The sequence below is a fragment of the Ahaetulla prasina genome, chromosome 1 (assembly GCF_028640845.1).
Source record: "Ahaetulla prasina isolate Xishuangbanna chromosome 1, ASM2864084v1, whole genome shotgun sequence".
Lineage (NCBI taxonomy): Eukaryota > Metazoa > Chordata > Lepidosauria > Squamata > Colubridae > Ahaetulla > Ahaetulla prasina.
In genome coordinates, this window is record NC_080539.1 from 307182491 (window position 1) to 307204029 (window position 21539).

Sequence of the window (21539 nt, forward strand, 5' to 3'; positions counted from 1 at the left end):
GGAATTAGCAAACTGGTATTTCTTGACATTAATATACTGGGGAGCACTATAGCAGATTATAAATGGAGTGATTTGTAGGCACTTTAAAAATTATTTGGTGATTATCAGAAATTTATATGAAATTGTTAAGAGAAAAATATTATTTTAGCTATACTAAAGTTTTTTTAATTATTATTATCTAGTTACACAGTAGATTATGCAATGCTTTAAAAGCAATATACCCTGATTTCAGGAAACAATTTGACAATATATGTCATAACATTCAGATTCAGTGTAGGCTGGACATGATAATTACATGGATAAATAGGTGCTCAAAATGCATGGTTAAAGAGTGTTCAGCAATAGCTCCCTATCAGGTTGGACTGCAATAATGCATAGTATCTGACAAGGTTCAATTTTTATTATTAGTTAGAATGAAGAAGTAGAAGGGATGCTTATCAGTTTAATGGGGGAATGCTCAGTGAAGTGGGAGAAATTACCCCACCATTGGTTCTCCCAATCCTTTTTCCATGCCTGTAAACTTCCTAAATTAGACTGAAACCTCTGTTTAAAAATACAGTAGTTCAAGTGCCTAAGTCCCATCAGTAGACAATGACCGCAGACGGGTCTTCTTGCTATTATGATTATTCATAGATGGATGGGTATATTCACAAAGGCGGTGATATTCTTAGGATCATTTGGAAAATTCCTTCTTCAAATTGCATGATTTGGAGAAGAACCCTTCAGAATGATCACAAGAAAGATGTCCATTTGCTGAAAGGCCTGAGGCGGTCTGGATAGGAAGGCAATAGGTTGGTTATGCTTGTCAGTAGCCGCAGGAGAAAAAAAAAAGATAAATGCAGCAATTTGCTTGAGTTGGTGGGTCCTATACATGGCTCAAGCCTCCCAGGCTTATCAGATGGTGAGCAGTCAAGGTCTCCAATGCTGTAGCAGATTCCTGTGGGCTGGGGGCCAGGTAATCTGCAACAGGCTTTCCAGTGCCTCCCACAACCTCACAATCTGCCCCCATGATCCTTTATCTCAGATTTTGTCTGCTTAATGATCCACAAGATTGCCTAATGGCAGGAGTGCAGGGGTGAAATGCTCCTGGTTCGGACTGGATCACCCAATCTGGTAGTGATGGTGGTAGGTGGTTCAGAGAACCGGTAGCAAAAATCCTTGCCCCCCCCCCCCGCATGGCCACCTCATCAGAGGGTTTTTTTTTTTTGTACTTTTAAAAGCATTTTTTCTTCGGCTGAAAAAATGCGTTTAAAAGTAAAAAAAAAAAGCCTCTGATGATCATGCGGCTCAGCTGGGATTGTCAGAAGCTTTTAAAAGCATTTTTTCTACAACCTCTTTGGCCAAAGAGATTGTAGAAAAAATGCTTTTAAAAGGCTCCTTTGATGATCCAGCTGAGTTGCCTGATCGCCAGAACCTTTTAAAAGCATTTTTTACAACCTCTTCGGCTTTTAAATGCTTTTAAAAGTAAAAAAAAAAAAGGCCACGCCCACCCAGTCACATTACCCCTCACAGAACCGATAGTAACAAATTTTACATTTCACCACTGCAGGAGTGTCAAGATTGTGGTTATTGAGCAAAGTGGTTACACAATGTCTTTGATTGCGTTGCTCATTGACCAAGATTCCAGACCCAGTTATGGTCATAAGCTGAGGCCTACCTGTGTTTCATTTATATATTATTATATGAGCAACATCTGGAACGGTTACAAGTTTGTTTTGGGAAATGTGTTATAATTGCTAAGAAACATATATTTCAATGGAGATAAAGTATCCTGTTTATGGGATTTCCTCACCAGAGTGGCTTACCCAGGCCACTCTGTATTATAATTATAATTTTATTATAATTTTAGGGTACAAATAACAGTGTGAAGTGATGCTTCTTTTACTTTTAATCTGTTCTAGTTTTGTAAGCTTTCCTGGGAGTGATAGAGCAGGGCAGTTTATAAACCTTTAAATGCAGATGCTCAATAGAAATATCAGCGGCTAATGTTGATAAAACTAGTCATCCAAATCAGTAGATAGGATAGTGAACTAAAAGGATATAATATTCTTAATGCACTGGCAGGTGAACAATTGTTCATATCTACATTATTGCCCTAATAAATCCATCAAACTAATCTTGTGCTCATAAATTTAATCCGAATTAAGCATGTATTCAAGCAGACTCACAAGAAGCATTACATTGGAAAGAACAGGTGATAGATATTAAAAGAGAAGGTGAATTATAAGAAAAAAAATTGTAGTTATGAATGCTAGGCATAGAAAATCACAGACCAGTGTTTACACTGACATTGTGATACTGCATTGTGATATACTGAGCCCATACATATCAACATCTTCTGGCTAGTAGCTCTGTCTCCTAGCTTTTCTATATTTCTCTATCTTCTGGTCCTCTGTCTTCAGAAGGCAGTGTTCTCAAAAACTAGGTGAAGGAACATTTGGTCTGCATCAGAGTCTGCTAGTTGTTCAAGTGACATCACTGCTGAGGTTCAGGATTCCTGGAACACTTCCTCCCAGTTATTTTCCTTGGCTGAGGAGAGCTTATGTGATAAGACAATGCCACTATATCAGTACAGTAAAATACCAATTACTATATTCCTTTATTGACAGGAGGCAGGTGTTCAAGGGAACCATGCTTTTTCTGGAGATGTCACATAGAAAGATATGTGGATGACATCAGTATGACAATATTACTCAGCTATGAATCTCCTGATATCTCCTCCAATGTTTTAATCAAAATATGATTTAAAATGTTAAAAAAGTACTAGAAACAAAATAGGGCCCTGAGGGATACCATATGAGCCATTTCAAGGAATAGGTTTGTCTAAGAGATACATCTGAATACATAAGAGACAGGAACAGAATAATTGCAAAGTCCTTTCCAAATTGCTTAGGGATCCTTAGGTGATCTAGCCTGGTATCTTGCTCAATGATTTCAAAAGTCATGAGAGTCAAGGAAAAACAATAGAAACATACTCCCTAATTAGCCCCGTGTATAGATCAGCTATCAGACTTATCAAGGTTTTGTTTTTTGGGTCAAAAAATCTGTTTATTTCTAGCTTGCCTGAAGCCAATTACCCTCAATCATTCACCCAATCATTCAAGGTTATAGACTGACCTATACTTTTGCATCTCTGAGGGATCCAGATTAGACTTTTTAGAAGATGAACATTAGCTTTTATGAGAACACAATTCTCTCATATTTGCTGTAGAATATCCACCAAATTATATAAAGCAAAGTTATTGGAAGCACAGTGAAGGACTAAAAAATTACTAGCATCTTAGCTGAAACAGCTGCAACGAAGTAAGTGCACCCAGAGTAATGCAATGAACTTAATTAAATAAATCCATATATTTTTTATTTTTATTCTTGACTGTATAATGCTGGGTAAAATCAAACTAAGGAAGAGGTTATTCAATTTTTATGAAACTTCATAGCTGCAATCTTTTCTTGAAAAATTATAGATATTAAATCTACAAAAACAGAAAGCTCCTGCTTCAGGTGGATATTCCAACTTAGTAGGTAAGTTCTTTACTCCAGTATTCTTCTTCTTCTTGTGCCATATCTGTCATTGGACATTGGTGATCAGATTGGCGATCCTATTTTTATCAACAGCCGCACAAAAAAGTGCTGTTGAGTTTTGTCCAAATCAGTCCTTTAGATTTTGAAGGCATGATGTTCTTCTTGTGTCTGGACCTCATTTGCCTTCAATCTTTCCTTGGAGGATTAAGTAAAGTATGCCGTATTTTTCTGGGTGTTGCATCACATGTCCAAAATATTCTAACTTTTGCTTTTTTATGGTTTTGATTATTTCCTTTGGCTTTCCTAAGTTGATTATCACCTCCTCATCTCTGATTTTGTCAACCCAACTTATACCTGTAAATCAGTGGTGGGTTGCTACCCGTTCGCCCCGGTTCGGGCAAACCAGTAGCAGGGGCGGTGGGAGGCTCCGCCCACTCACCCGGATGTCATCAAATATGCTTGTGGCACGCGCACGAGCAAACTGGTAGCAAAGGTAAGTGAAACTCACCACTGCTGTAAATCCACATTTCAAATGCTTCTAGTCATTTCAAGTGGCTTTCTTCAGAGACCAACTCTCCACTCTGTAGAGCAGGATAGAAAAGATGTAGCATCTGACAAGCCTGATTTTCAGTCTTAGGCTTATGTCGTGACTGCAGAAAACCCTTTTTATTTTGAAGAATGCTGTTCGAGCTTTCTCTATCCTTGTTTTTACTTCAGTGGTCACGTTCCAGTTTTCATGCAAATTAGAACCCAGGTACGTGATTATTAGAGATAAGTAATTATGCATTTTAAAATATTTTCTTGGTCCCAAGCCTAATGTCAATTTTTTTGCATTTACACTTTACAGTAGAAAAAAAATGGGTAAGACTTTGCAGAGTCAGCAGGATATTTACTTCATAATCAGAATTGCTGACTCTGCCAGGTCTCACCCAATTTCCTTGTAAAATATTAATACAAAAATTTTGACAGCGAACCTAGCACAGAGATAATGGATAATATTACTCCACTATGCTTCCAGCACACCATTGGTATGTCACCAGAGAAATTATCTAGAATGTATCAAGGCACTTCAAATTTATATTGGAGATGTGAGCAAGAAGGACAATTTATCATGTTTGGTGGACGTGTAAAAAACCTGGAAAATTCAAATATATATATTCAGAGGATTTTGAAGATTAATATACAATTGAGATTAGGGTTTTTTTCCTTGGGGATTGATGGCTAAATTGGCTTTTTTGATCAGTGAAAAGACAGTAGCTATGTTTATTGATGCTTGGAAACTCCTTATGAACTTTTTGCTCTGTTACTCCGTGTTTAAGAACACTGAATTACACTTTCCTCCCTTTGACTCCATCTGTATACTTTTGGATTACCTAGAATCTTAGATTGAAAACTCCAGATGGGTTGACTTTTTTAAGTTAGTAACAGTAACCGAGTTGGAAGGGACCTGCTCACGCAGGATACCTGTACTAGTACTTGGTCTAGTACAAAGTACAGAGGAATTATTGAGTCTGTCATTTGCACCTCTATAACTGTCTGGTTCGGTTCTGCAACCCAACAAGAAAAACACAGACTTCAGAGGATAATTAGAACTGCAGAAAAAATAATTGCTACCAACCTGCCTTCCATTGAGGACCTGTATACTGCACGAATCAAGAAGAGGGCCGTGAAAATATTTACAGACCCCTCGCATCCTGGACATAAACTGTTTCAACTTCTACCCTCAAAACGACGCTATAGAGCACTGCACACCAGAACAACTAGACACAAGAACAGTTTTTCCCCGAAGGCCATCACTCTGCTAAACAAATAATTCCATCAACACTGTCAAACTATTTACTGAATTTGCACTACTATTAATTGTCTCATAGTTCCCATCACCAATCTCTTTCCACTTATGACTGTATAACTTGTTGCTGGCAATCCTTATGATTTATACTGATATATTGACCATCAATTGTGTTGTAAATGTTGTACCTTGATGAATGTATCTTTTCTTTTATGTACACTGAGAACATATGCACCAAGACAAATTCCTTGTGTGTCCAATCACACTTGGCCAATAAAATTCTATTCTATTCTATTCTATTCTATTCTATTCTATTCTATTCTATTCTATTCTAGGGATTCGAACCGCCGAACTGCCAACCTTTCTGATCGACAAGCTCAATGTCTTAGCCACTTAGTCAGGATTTAAGTTGCATAATTTCTACCAATTTACATCAGTTAGTATCTCTTGCCCAGTATTTTTCAAACTTGCCAACTTTAAAATAACTTTGACTTCAGTTCCCAGAATTCCCCAGCCAACATTACTTAGTTTGAAAAATACTACTCTAGATCAAATGTGCATACAGTCTGGATCTCTTAACTTCCATTTAGTGATCCAAAACAGACAACACCCCCCAAAGATCTACAAAAACCCAGGCACCATGGTTTGTTTGTTTGTTTGTTTGTTTGTTTATTTATTTATTTTGTCACAACAGCATAAGCATGAAATAACTATACAATATGTAAGCATATATAAGCATAAGTATGTAATAACTATATTAATTGGATATAATGAAAGGAAACAATAGGACAGGAACGGTAGGCATGCTTGTGCTCTTATGCACACCCCTTGTTGTTTATGTAAACAACAAGCTGTGTAGTTCCCAAATTTCATTAATAAGACTGACCTCCTTGCCAATTCACATGAAGCTGTGAGAAAAGAATCAGAAACAGACATGGATATATATTTCTTTTAAATTAAGCACGTTCACTTCCTGAAATTCTTGCAGCTATACCCTGTTCATCTCAATAAATCTTGCTAGAGACAACTATGGTGACATAAGCTTTGAAAAACATCAGTGTGGCATGAGGGGGTTGGCAGGGAGCTTGACAAAACTTATTTGACAGGGTATATTAAACACTCAAAGAATATTACTGTAACTCCTTTAATTTTAATTAAGTTTGTTTTCTCCAGCCCCCATTCATAATAATATGCATATTAGAAATATGTTTTCATACTTTTCTGAGAAATCATATTTATGTTTAGGATTTGGAAACACTCTTGACACAAAGGTAACAGGAAATGAGTATTTAGTCAGATCTGATTATGCTGGGGGAAGAGATAGAGAACTTTTTTGCCTGCCGCAGTAAAAATATTGTTTTAGTATTCTTCCACCAAGGACTACTCTACTAGTCTCAGGGAAGAAGTAAACATGCCCACCTTCTTTATTTTCAACTAATCTTCATGTAAAGTGAAATATAACTAAATAATTTTAAACTAGCTGTCAAGGTCATAAAACAACATAGCATGTATTTGTAAATAAGTCGGAGTTCTTGTTCTTCTGTTTAATAAGGAGAAAAAAAATCCTGAACAAATCAAGTTGCTACAGAAATGGTACTAGGTTCTCATTTGCCATGTTAGACATAAAACCAAAATGATTGAGTCACAGTTAGCGATCAAGCCAAAGAAAATGATTTTAGCTTCCTGAGATTATTGTTGCTATGGTAACTGTTGAGTAGCCTGTGTTGTTTCTTCCCCTTTGAAGCAGTTGCTAATAGGTGAGTACCATAAACTTAATGGGCAGAATGAGCTGGGGAGAATATAATATATTGGCAGAGCTTGCTTTAATCATTCAGAAGATCTCTCCAGAGTTAAGCATTTTAAGGCTCCAGTTCTATGCACATGTAGGAGAATAAGTCACTGAGCCTAGGAAAGATTTAATTATGAATGAGCAAACATATTTTTGTACTTATTTTGTTTCTTGCTGAAATCTATGAGGTTTAAAGAAGCTTAGATTTCCTGACTTTTGTCACCAGCTTTTAAAAATAATGTGATGTTTGCAGGGAAGACTCCAAATAAAAAGGGGAGGAAATTCCTATGTGACAACTCTGACACTTAAGAGAACTCATTGACTAAAGAGAAACTACATTTCATATAAATCTTTACTGAAGTCTTTTCCACCTTATTGGGTGTGTTTCAGTCTCTTGTACCTTTCCCAAATTAGCACTGTTGCATCTTGATTTGTTTTCCCTACCTGTACTAACACTGCTTTGCCCTAATGCCAAGCAATTTCAAATATTTATAACCCTAACCCTAACACTACTAACCAGAGCATATAAAACATTTGCTAGACCAATTCTAGAATACAGCTCACCAGTTTGGAACCCTCACCACATCTCTGACATCAATACAATTGAACGTGTCCAGAAATATTTTACAAGAAGAGTTCTCCATTCCTCTGAAAACAATAAAATACCTTATCCCACCAGACTTGAAATCCTAGGCTTAGAAAACTTGGAACTCCGTCGCCTTCGACAAGACCTAAGCTTAACTCACAGAATCATCTATTGTAATGTCCTTCCTGTTAAAGACTACTTCAGCTTTAATTGCAATAATACTAGAGCAACTAATAGATTTAAACTTAATATCAACCGCTTTAATCTAGATTGCAGAAAATAACAGAATCATCAGTGCTTGGAATACTTTACCTGACTCTGTGGTCTCTTCCCATAATCCTAAAAGTTTTATCCAAAAACTTTCTACTATTGACCTCACCCCATTCCTAAGAGGACCATAAGGGGCGTGCATAAGTGCACAAATGTGCCTACCGTTCCTGTCCTATTGTTTTTCTTTTCTTCTTCCTATATATATGCTTATACCTCCTTATATTTACCCATATATGTGTTTATTTACTATATAATCTTTTTGTATGATACCTACATATATTGTTGTGACAAAATAAAATAAATAAATAAATAAAATAAAATAAATAAATATTTAAATACTCCTTGCTGGTTTTTACTCTCCCTCAGTATTGAGACTAACAGTAGGGATAATCCTATGGTTTTACTATGGAACAGCTAAGGGGAAGCAATCACTGAATTTCCGTCTTTGTTGCCTGCCAGCAGGAAAAGCAGCCACAAATGGTCTACATAAAGTGTGGTGGGTTAGGGATGGGTGCATGAATCAGCTGGTTTATCTACCTGGAAAAAAAAAGTTTGATGAGCAGGTCCTGGGCTTAGCGGGGGGCCTAGGAGAAAGTATCACATCTGTGTAAAAAAAGAGCCTGTCTGTAAATGCAAAGGATGGGTATAAGGTAAACTGGAAGGAAACAATGACTCACAAGAACTCCATTTTTATTGAGCAAATAATCTGATAAATAATCCATCACTCTGGGTTCCGTCAATTAAACCATGCCATTTTTCTGGATCGTGGAAATGCATCTTCTCTGTAGCAGCACCTGCTCTCTGGAATGAGGTTCCCACAGAGATTCAAACAGCCTCCAACCCTTCCTGGGCTTTTGGAGGAATTTGAAGTTCTGGCTCTTCATATAGGTCTGTAGTGAACATAATTGAAGCCTCATTTTTATCTTTTTCTTTGTTTCTACTTGGGTCTGTTGTCTCTGCCATCCGTGTTCTTTTCCGTTTTGTGTTGTTTTCTTGTTTTAATTTTTTAAAAACAATTTGTAAGACGTTGGTAGTCACAGAGTCAGGTCGTATATACATTAATTAAATAGGTATGTGTAGAATGAGATAGTTAATACTGTCATCAAAAAACATCATCAAAAAAGCACAACAAAGAATGTTCTTTCTGCGCCAACTCAGAAAGCTCAAACTGCCCAAATAGCTGCTAATACAGTTCTACAGAGGAATTATTGAGTCTGTCATCTGCACCTCTATAACTGTCTGGTTTGGTTCTGCAACCCAACAAGACAGACACAGACTTCAGAAGATAATTAGAACTGCAGAAAAAATAATTGCTACCAACTTGCCTTCCATTGAGGACCTGTATACTGCACGAATCAAGAAGAGGGCTGTGAAAATATTTACAGACCCCTCACATCCTGGACATAAACTGTTTCAACTCCTACCCTCAAAATGACGCTGTAGAGCACTGTATGACTGTAACCTTGTTGCTGGTATCCTTAAGATTTATATTGACTGTTTCCCTATGACTATCATTATGTTTTGTACCTTATAATTCTTGACGAATGTATCTTTTCTTTTATGTACACCGAGAGTGTATGCACCAAGACAAATTCCTTGTATGTCCAATCACACTTGGCCAATAAAGAATTCTATTCTATTCTATATTGAACCAATTTATTATATTCACTGCCACTTTATTCAGAAATTGGAACATTTATGGAATACTTTTTATTGAAATTATATCTCATGCTGCAATCCTATGGTCCTACTAGGAAGCATCATTACTCCCAGGGTGAGTAATAAGCAGCATTTAAATCTGGGTAAATATCTACAGAATTAAATGTGATCCTAGTTTGAGAAAGATAGCAAGGTATATAGTTATGCTTGAATTAATCTGTTTGCTGAATAAAATGAAAGAATTACAGGTAACTGTCATTACATGTGTCTTTCTTAATTTTTTGTTTCTCTTCATCCAGGAAACGTTGTGGTCTTGTGGTCGACATGCAGGACATCAGTTTTTAAATCAGTAACAAACCGATTTATTAAGAACTTGGCTTGTTCTGGGATCTGTGCCAGTCTTGTCTGTGTGCCTTTTGACATTGTTCTCAGTACCAGTCCACATTGCTGTGGGTGGGTCTATACCATGATCTTCTGCAAAGTCATCAAATTCATGCATAAAGTCTTCTGCTCGGTGACCATCCTTAGCTTTCCTGTCATTGCTCTGGATCGGTAAGACACTATGATTACTCGCAGGTTATCTTTCAGCTTTCTCCCTTCATAGTTCAACCTGGACAAATCTGTTAATTACTGTTCCCCTGATTTATTTTTTGTGTTTTCTGTTTGTCTTATTTCCATATCAACTTGATATTTCTTTTAAAAAAATAAAAAGATTGCATATTGTGAAAGAAGTTGTGTTAAGAGAAACAAACTGATTTGTATAATATGGGTGTTGGCTGTTCTTTTTAAATAACCTTGCTAATTTATCCTGTCTGTTTTCTAATCTTTCTGATCATTAAAAAGGTAATTTTCTTTGTGCATCTATTGGAAGAAAGGAAGATAATTCCACTTTTTAAAGTACCACTACTTATTAAGAGATATTATGGATTCTAACTCTCAACCTTACTGTCTTGGAATCTGTAATAATATTTGAAGGACATGACAGAAGTTCTGCATTAATTTTTCACTAGCTAATTAATATTGCTCTTATCTATTTGTTAATTACCATTACTAGCAAAGCAGATGCTGGATAGGTTGTCTTCTAATCATTTATTGAATAAGCCATAGCTAGCTAAACTAAGGTTAAATCATAATGCATTGTGATCTTATCAAAGTAAGAGACTGTATTATGTCTTAATGTGACATGTGAACTGAGCTATTGTGTACCATAGTGGAATTTTTATGTTACATGCAACATCTAGGTACCGTATATACTCGAGTATAAGCCGAGTTTTTCAGCACGTTTTTTGTGCTGAAAAACGTCCCCTCGGCTTATACTCGGGTCTATACGGCTTATACTCGAGTTTTTTTTTTTTTTAAGCCCCTCGGCTTATACTCGAGTATATACGGCTTATACTCGAGTTTTTTTCCTTTTTCACATTTTACCGGACGGTGGGAAGCCCTGCGGTGCAGTGAGAGGCGGGCGGGGCGCCAGCCTTCTCAGCTGAGGGAGGGAGGGTTTCCCCAACCGGTAGGTGCCTCATTTCCCACCCTCGGCTTATACTCGAGTCCCCAGTTTACCCCAGTTTTTGGGGTAAAATTGGGGACCTCGGCTTATTATTTATTTATTATTTATTTATTATTTAAATTTTTATACCGCCCTTCTCCCGAAGGACTCAGGGCGGTTTACAGCCAGATAAAATAAACAGTCCTATTACAAAATAAATACTATTAAAATACCACTAAAAAACTTATTCAATTTGGCCACAATTAAAATTTAGCAAATAATAAAACCCATTAAAAAACCCATTAAAAACCCATCAATAAAATCCATTAAAAAACCCATAAAAAACTAACCCAGTCCAGCGCAAATAAATAAGTGAGTTTTGAGCTCGCGGCGAAAGGTTCGGAGGTCCGGAAGTTGACGAAGTCCTGGGGGGAGTTCGTTCCAGAGGGCGGGAGCCCCCACAGAGAAGGCCCTTCCCCTGGGTGTCGCCAGACGACACTGTCGCGCCGATGGCACCCCAAGGAGTCCCTCTCTGTGAGAGCGCACGGGTCGGTGAGAGGTATTCGGTAGCAGCAGGCGGTCCCGTAAGTAACCCGGCCCTATGCCATGGAGCGCTTTAAAGACGTTCACCAACACCTTGAAGCGCACCCGGAAGGCCACAGGTAGCCAGTGCAGCCTGCGCAGGATAGGTGTCACTCGGGAGCCACGAGGGGCTCCCTCTATCACCCGCGCCGCTGCATTCTGGACCAACTGCAGCCTCCGGATGCCCTTCAAGGGGAGCCCCATGTAGAGAGCATTGCAGTAGTCCAGACGAGATGTCACAAGGGCGTGAGTGACTGTGCACAAGGCATCCCGGTCTAGAAAGGGGCGCAACTGGCGCACCAGGCGAACCTGGTGGAAAGCTCTCCTGGAGACGGCCGTCAAATGATCTTCAAAAGACAGCCGTGCATCCAGGAGAACGCCCAGATTGCGCACCCTCTCCATCGGGGCCAATGACTCGCTCCCGACAGTCAGCCACGGACTCAGCTGACTGTACCGGGATGCCGGCATCCACAGCCACTCCGTCTTGGAGGGATTGAGCTTGAGCCGGTTTCTCCCCATCCAGACCCGTACGGCTTATACTCGGATCGGCTTATATTCGAGTATATACGGTAGTTTAGCAAATCTATTCTTTTTGTAATGTGGCAGGAATTGCTACATGCTAAGAAACATGGTTGATTCAATTCTATTCACAAACTAGTTTGAAACAAAAGAGGTTATGAGATAATTTGAAAAACAGAAGTTTCAGGGTAAATTCTAACCCCCATCTTTGATACAAATTGATCAGTATAAGTTGCATTTGTTATTATTTCATAGAGGTTTAAATTAGTGGCTAAAAAGTTTGTTTACAGATACTCCTTGACTTACAACCTTTCGTTTAGTGACTGCTCAAAGTTACAACAGCACTGAGAAAAATGAATATGTCTGTTTTTCACACTAACAATTGTTGCAGCATCCCCATGGTCATGTGATCAAAATTGGGATTATTGGCAATTGGTTTTTATTTATGATCGTTGTAGTGTCCTGGGGGTCATGTGATCAACTTTTGCAAACTTCTGACAAGCAAAGCCAATGGGGAAGCCAGATTCACTTAACAACTGTGTTACTAACATGACAACTGCAATGATTGACTTACTAACTGTGACAAGAAAAGTTGTAAAATGGGACAAAACTCACTTAACAAATATTTCACTCAGCAACATAAATTTTGGACTCAATTGTGATCATAAGTCGAGGACTATCTGTACTAGATCTAACATTGAAACATCTTAAATCCTGGTATCTCTGATAATAGTTCAAGTTTAATTTACATAATAGATCAAAGAATAGTATTCTGCATATGTAACTATTTGGAGATGGAGTCTAATCTGGTAGAATAAGAAGGAATGGCATTTCTGTATCCCTTATAGATATTTCTGCTCTCTCTTCTTTGGATAGGTACTATTCAGTCTTATACCCATTGCAAAGAAAGATATCAGATGCCAAATCACGAGATGTTTTGATCTATATTTGGGCTCATGCAGTGGTGGCCAGCATTCCAGTCTTTGCTGTGACTCATGTGTCAGACATATATGCTATATCCACTTGTACTGGGCCCTGGAGTTACTCTATTGGCCATTTAGCATATGTTATCACTTACAACCTTACCACTGTGATTTTACCAGTGACTGTGGTATTTCTCTTTATGATCCTCATCCGCAAGGCACTGAGCGCCAGCCAGAAGAAAAAAGTCATCATAGCTGCCTTAAGAACTCCTCAAAATACAATCTCTATTCCTTATGCCTCCCAGAGAGAATCTGAACTTCACGCCATGCTTCTGTCTATGGTTATGATTTTCATTTTCTGCAGTATTCCCTATATGACTATGGTGGTTTATCACGCTGTCCAGGATTCTTCTGATACCTCTGTATACTTGCTTCTCACTGCTATCTGGTTGCCTAAAATATCACTGCTGGCCAACCCGCTTCTCTTCCTGACTGTTAACAAATCTATACGGAAATGTTTGGTAGGGACGATATTGCAATTACATCGAAGGTATAGTCGAAGGAACATAGTCAGTTCTGGGAGTGCTGGAGAGGCCAATCTGGAATCTCACGTTCGTTCTGGCAGCCAACTCCTAGAAATGTTTCACATTGGGCAGCAGCAAATTTTCAAGCCCACAGAGGACGAAAATGAAGCTAAATCTGTGGACCCCAGTGACTACCAACAGGAGGAGATACCCACAACCAGCTTAGATGTAGAACAAACCCAAATTCAGAGGTCTGTTTGTCCCGCAGTTGCAGATTCTGCTGCACAAATAGCACCAGCTTTTTCTACAGAAGCCGAATTGGCCAAAGAAAAGTATTCTACGCAACTGGGCTTTGGACCTTTTGAGTTGCCCCCACAGTGGCTATCAGAAAACCGGAATAGTAAGAAACGACTTCTGCCTCCTTTAGGAAATACACCAGAGGAGCTGATCCAGACAAAGCAACCCAGAGGTAAATCAGAACGAAAAATGAGCAGGAACAATAAAGTCAGCATCTTCCCCAAAACGGATTCCTAGTCAAAGAAGGAGTTCCATATGATGAGAGAAGACTGCCTTTTTGCATATATGTGATCCTATGGATCTGTGCTAAAATGAAATTAAAGGCTTATTTTTGTGCCAGTTATTGTAAAAGCTAAAACTTAAGTGTTCCTTACACATGGGTTTTGTTATGAAACACATCTTCCCTTATTTCACAATGCCCCTTTCCCCCATTATATAAAAAACAAATGGACTGTTTTTCAAAGAGGTATGTTTGGTTTGTTCTTTCCCTACAGACTGCTCCTTCTACTGCGATCTATAAGACTATAAAACAGCAAGTCTGTTTAATTAGGTGTAAAAAATCTGGACTGCAAAGTTTAGGATGAACACAAAGCAGTCCAGAAAACGAAGTAGGCCCCAGCCAGGAATCAGTTCCATAATGAGAGATTTTGCCATGGACCAGAGGGGGTGCGGTTTCACATGCTGCCTGCATCCTGCAGATGGGGCTTAGCTTGTTTGCGCAGCCTGGTTTCTGGCATGCTGCGGCCCAGTGCCAGTCTATGTACTGGGGTTTGGGGACCACTGCACTAGAGGACAGCAAGGCAGCCCAGAAAATCTAGTACCTTTGCTGACATTTAATGGTCATTTGGAGTTTTGCTGTACTTCATGCATGCACCTTACAGAGATGTGGCACTTCAGTTATAGAATCCAGGGAAAGGAATTTAGTGAATATCTAGGAACTTCCAGTCCTTGGAATTCTCACATAAAAAAGCACCCAGAATCTTTTTGGAGCATTATTTGACTTGGTGATTTGGGATGTCTTTTAACAATTAAAAAGACCTTAAGCATTCCAATTACATTTTATAATTTACTAAGCATTTTGCCTGTTTATTTTGGACTCTTATTTTTAAGTATGTTCTTGTGGTAAGCATGTGTCAAATTCATGCATAGGATTTTAGATTTCTTAAAGGACTGATTTTTAATAGTCTGAATCCTGCAAGCTTTTGATCAGCGAAGCTGCGGCAACCTGATTGGGATATAACAGATATATTTGATGATGCTACTGCATAACATGTTGAATACAGATAGTTCTTGACTTATGATCATTCATTTAGCAACAGTTCAAAATTACAATGGTGCTGAAAAAAGTGAGTTACAATTGGTCGTCACATTTATGATTGTTGCAGCATCCCTGTACTCACCTGATCATGAACTGAGTGCTTGGCAACCAGCAGGTATTTATAATGGCTGCAGCATCCCAGCATCACATTATCACTATCTGCAACCTTCCCAACTGGCTTCCAAGAAGCAAAATCAAAGGGGAAGCCAGCAGGTGGTTGCAAGTCACAGACATGTGATATCTCGCTTATGGAATGTGGCAAAAAAAAGTTGTAAAATTAAGTGATTGCATCACTTAACAACAACTTTTCTGGTTCCAAGTATGGTCGTAAGTCAAGGACTACCTATATAGATATGATTATTACATTTACTGTGTTTCCCCAAAAATAAGACCCTGCCTTATTTTTTTTTGAACCCTGAATAAACCCTGCTTGGGTTTATTGCCATGCGCTCAAAAGCCCGATTGGGCTTATTATCAGGGGATGTCTTATTTTGGGGAAAACAGGGTAATAATTACATGCTCTCAAAATCAGTCTCTCTCTCGCTCACTTATTCAGTCTTTCTCTGCTTCTCTTGATAATGTGTTCATCTTTGATAAAAAGGCACTAAGATGGTTGTTGCTGTTTTGTTTGATATACAACAGACTGAAGAAGGAAGCCACTAAGAATAGTCTTAGTTCTGCACTCTACACACTTGCACATTCTAAGTGTTTAATATATAGAATACACCTCTTCATTATGATTCTAAAAATCTTAATAACATAAAGCATTTTTTTCTGCTTTCCTGCCTTGTTTTTTAATTACATTTTAATTAAATGGTTCTATCTAATCATTTTGCCTGTGATTCTTCATCCTTTTATTCGCTGGGAGTGGCTTCAGAATAACAGAGCTGGAAGGAACCTTGAAGGTCTTCTAGTCCAACCGCTGTACTTAAGAAATTGTCCAATTTCTTTTTTAAAACTTCCAGTGTTGGAACACCCACAACGTCTGGAGGCAAGTCCTTCCACTTGTTCTAACTGTCAGGAAATTTACTTCAGTTTATATTGGTTTGTTGCAGGAAAAGAAAGGATTTTAACGTATTTTGCCTTCGATTTGTTGACTTGTGGGATTCCAAGGGATATCTTAGTACTGATGTGTAATACAGTAGCTGAAGAGATGCAAAATACGTCTGGCCTAGGGTCTTTTAAATCAAATTAGCATGCAGTTTATGCAAACTGAATATGGAAATATAGATACAAATGTTAATAAAATAATAATAGTTTTAATGATAGATATTAAGACAATATCAATCATTGAAAAAGCTTAGAAGAGGTATGTATTAATCTAAACAGAATTGAAAAAAAAATCTCCTCAAGAACTTACCATAGTTAACTCATTGTGATTCTATTTGGAACCAATAGAATCCTATTTGCTTAAATATCGTGATAAATACAGAGAAGTTTTGAACATTATAAGAAGGTTAGGGAAATTGAATTTCAAATACTGGAACTCCAATTCCTATACAGCATAGCCAATTACTAGGAATTTTGTGAGTTATTTCAATAGCTGGAGGACCACCATTGGTATACACATATAAAAGTGTAGCATCTTATGAATAGTTTACATCATAGTTATCTCTGAGGGAAATGGGAGGGGTTGAAAATAGGAAACATAAACAAGCAAATGAAGAAATATTTGAAAATCATTCCTGACTATCTAATGCAGTGGTTAACTCTACAGTATTACACATTATAGAAGTCAAAACCTATTGCAATAGCAATCATTTTACATGTATCCAGACACTTCAACCTTGACTGTTTCCTCCTTTTCTGTATCTTCACTGTGGTTTATTAAATTCCAATCTGGAAGATCCTTTGTCTCTTCCACTTACTAGTTTGTAAGCAGTCTCTTTCCTCACCTCCATTCCTCTGTTGTAAAAATGATTACTGCAATTCATTCTCAAAGTCCCCCGCTGATTTTATAAACTTAGACATTCCTGCTTTCAAATACTATAGATAGCTTGTGCTTCTGAGCCACTGAATATAATAGGATTCTGGATTTTAACTATTAGTAAAATATTGTTACTTTTAACACACCATTTCCTGAAATAATTGCCATGTTTGTAGTAATCATATTTAAATAGCACCGTGTTTAATTCTAGGGAACAAAACGACATAAGCTGAGCTTATAAAACAAAGGTGTTCTTAATCATTTCTGAAATATCAAAGGGGTTTACAGTTTCTAAGAAATTTGAGATTTCTATGTTATCAACAGTAAACTTTGAAATAAACTTTATAAATAATAAAGCAAATAAATAATTTACTACTACTAGACCAAGTTTTTCTGTATCTTTGTGTCTCAACCTTTCATGATAAAAATGGTTTTTGCCTTTAATTAAATCCTGAATTCTTGAAAATATTTATATGATTCATTGTTGCTAAATGGCATGACAACTATCTGGGTTCAGAACTAATTCAAAAGCTACTCTACTCTTCAGTGGTTCCTCCTCATCAGCAAACTGGAGAATGATATCAAATGTGATATTGTAGAGTTTGATACTGAATATCATTCAAGATTTGTACTAATGACACTCGTGACCAGATAAAAGATTGCTTGCCAAATTTGTATATGTTACAAAGATGTTTTGGATGGTACACACAGTGTTGAGCATCTCAGAATACCAGGACTGCATGTGGTTTCCTGCCATTGGAAAATGGCAAGTTTTGTTTTGTGTTTTTGTACTTTCCAAAAGTATTGACCCCTGGCAACTATCTGGACTAGTCCTTAAAAAATTTCTTGGCAAGTTTTCAGAAGTGGTTTATCATTGTCTCATATTTCCTAGGGCTGAGATAGAGTGACTTGCCCAAGGTCAGCCAGCTGGGTTTATGCCTAAAGTGGGACCAGAGTTCACAGTATCCCGGTTTCTAACCTGGTGCCTTAGTCACTAGATCAAATTGGCTTTCTGAGCAATACAATATGATGATCCTTTAAATAGGCGTCTGTAAAAGGACTTACGTACACAAGAATGTATCTTGGATTTGGTAGGTTTGCCCCTCTAGTTCCTTTGAGTAGGGGTTCCTGAGGATGTCTTCCAGAATTAATACTGCACTCACATGCACCTGGGGAAAAATATCTTTTCAGTAATACCTGACACCGGCAGATATTTCATAGAGAATATCCTCTCTAATGTTAAATTATATATAACACATACAGTGGTGACTCTTCTTGGCTTTTATTTATTTATTTATGTATTTTTATTTTCGTCAAGCATGTATTTTATGACAGATACAAGTGTAAACATAATTATAAATACACGAAAAGGATACGAATAAAAGAAAACATTAGGACAGGGACGGTAGGCACGTGGGTGCGCTTATGTGCGCCCCTTACAGACCTCTTAGTAATGGGGTGAGGTCTACAGTAGACAATCTAAGGTTAAAGTTTTGGGGATTTGGTTTTGTATCCTTAAGTATTAATGAAGCAAGAAGATGCTTGTCTTTTCTAAATGAATGCTTCTGAATTAATAAGAATACAAGTCTTTCTTGGGTATGTCAAAGCTAAACAACTAAGGAAAAAAGGAAAAGAAAATAACAATGACTTCTAAGGGAATTATCCCAGCGGTTGCTCTTTCAATCAGCACCTTCCTGTATACCCCCAAAAACAAATATAAAACAAGGAATAGAATAGAATAGAATAGAATAGAATAGAATAGAATAGAATAGAATAGAATAGAATAGAATAGAAACAAAGAAGCCCTAGCTGAAAACATTTTTTCTTAAAATAATGCCCCATATTATAATCTGGACTTTGTTCATGACATTTCAGAGATGCTCTCGTGACAGGAAGGCCAGATTAAGGCCAACTAATGCCCTGTTGCATAGCCCCTCAGTGGTGCCCTTTGACCCATCCATTGCTTAACTGACAAAACATTAAGAGTCAAACTTTGAAACTTTAGCCATTCATCATGCCAAAGAAAACATTTTAACAATGTAGATTAAAGTTGAACATGGCAGATAAGAGCAATTACAAAAAAACTCAACTAAAGTCAAGTGAAAAGGAAAAATAAACCCCTCTGTGGTGCCCTAAGCATCTGTTTCTTGTGCTAAATGGCTGATTCTAATGGCTAAATGGTGATTTTTCAAAGCCCATTAAAAAAAGAGATTTTCCTGTTTCTAATTTGCTTTTTCGGGATTAATTTTCCTGGGTTTCAGATGTTTCTGCCTTTTTACATGGACTAGAAAATCAGGTTGCTTTCAAACCTTTCAATATCTAATTGAATGTCTAAACTTCTTGGAATACAATTTCTCTCCATTTGCAGTAACTTAAAATAATTCATAAGATCAAATTCTCCACAAAAATATGTCCACCCCCCAAAACCACTTTGCTTCATTATAGAGAACCCATGGGTCTCTAAAAATGCCAGGTCGAGCCTGAGAAATCAATAATTCTTTTCCATGCTCAAGAAGATAGAAATAAAATTCAAAATAATTTTTATATATTAAGAAAATAGGTTGTAAAATAGAATGAAATTTTAAAGTGATAAAGGTAAAATTCTTCACAACAAAAGCTAGAAACCTAGAAAGTATTTTGGATGTATTTTGAGACTTCATTACACTAGACTTTATTGTAACTGATTTGTATACTATGAACCAGTTTTATATGACTATCTTATTTGCACAATGACACCATTATAGAAATACTGCAATTTGCATAATTTACATTAATCCCCACAATGTCCAATTCTCCAATTCAGCGGGCTTTCCTCAATAACAGAAACACTTCCTCTCTATTAGATTGTTAATACAACTTTTTTTTTGTTATGTGTGCAGGGGGATTGTTTGTTTATAAACAACATGACTCAACATGTACATGGCAGTAAAATGGTAACTGCAATTCTAGGCTGCATTAGGACTCAGAAAAGAAGTCCTGCTTTTTGTCTTGGCATGAAAAAGGCAAAACCATTGGCTGGAGGAAGATGGCAGGAAGATGGGAGATGGCAGGCTGAAGGTGAATGGTGCCCTTGAGAACATCCTATGAAGTGGAACCAATCACCTGCTGTGTGATTAGTTGTACTAATTTACATGAGGAAATGCTTTTTTGCTCCAAATTAGGAGATAAATTTAAATTTATTGAGATAACTGCGTGGAAATATTTATACTAAGCTAAATACAAGAGTTAGAATATAGCCTTACATCCCAGTCTTAAACATTTTAAAATTATTACTACGATCCAATGGCATCAGGTCTCTTTTATAAGGTAAGCAGAGAGGTTTCCAAACACATATTCCATATTAATTGATTATTAGAGTTTTCTGGTTTATCCATAAATATAGGATATTGTCAGCATATAGTAACATCCTACACTCCCAAGATTCCATACTTTATCCCTAAAACTCCTTTTTGAAATCTGTGTGATTCTTGCTTCCATAGCTGAACCCTGTAGTATGGGGCCTGAAGCTAAGTGGTTGTCATGCATCACTGTCTGTGCTTATTAAATTATCGTTTAACCTTTTAATAATTGTGTTATAATATTAAATTTTGTACTTCTTTTATTTATGTAAACCAGCCAGTCAGTCTTATAAAATAGCATATACATTTGTAAAATAAATAAATGCAACTTAACACTAATACTAGCCAATATGATTGAATAAATGACATCAGTAAAATATGTAAAATTTTCAAAAGCCCCCAAATAAGTAAAGGTATTCTTATATTTTTCAGTATAAATATATATTTGGGGGCACTCCAAAACCAAAGAACGTACATATTTCTGAAGTGATACACTATATTTGTACCAATCAGTTGTCACTGGCCATGGATAACAGTACATCTTTATTTTAAAAGTAATAATAATAATAATAATAATAATATTTTAATTTGTATACCGCCCTTCTCCCGAAGGACTCAGGGCGGTGAACAGGCAGATAAAATATAAATACACACAATAATTAAAAACATCCCTTAAAAAACTAATTTAAATGCCCAAAATGTTAAAAACGACTCGTAAAATAACAAAATTTTAAAACCCATCCAATAAAAATAAAAATCAGGCTAGTCCAGCCATACGAAATAAATAAGTTTTAAGTTCATGTGAAAGGTCCTAAGGTCAGGTAATTGTCAAGTCCGAGGGAAGTTCGTTCCACAGGGTCGAGCTCCCACAGAGAAGGCCCTCTGGGGCCGCCAGTCGACACTGTTTGGCTGACGGCACCCTGAGGAGTCCTTCTCTGTGGGAACGTACCGGACGATGGGAGATAGAAGCCGGCAGTAGACGGTCCCGTAGATAGCCCGGTCCTAAGCCA

The 21539-nt window shown here is 37.3% G+C and overlaps 1 protein-coding gene across 1 annotated transcript in view; it reads left to right on the top strand.

Annotated features, from left to right (window-relative positions):
• Positions 1-15235, top strand: part of GPR176 (G protein-coupled receptor 176) — a 28999-nt gene extending 13764 nt beyond the window's left edge. The window contains exons 2-3 of the mRNA XM_058165833.1: positions 9915-10167; positions 13079-15235. Coding sequence (XP_058021816.1) covers positions 9915-10167; positions 13079-14183 — 1358 coding nt within the window. The 3' untranslated portion in view covers positions 14184-15235. The remainder of the gene's footprint in view (positions 1-9914; positions 10168-13078) is intronic.
• Positions 15236-21539: the final 6304 nt, after the last annotated feature.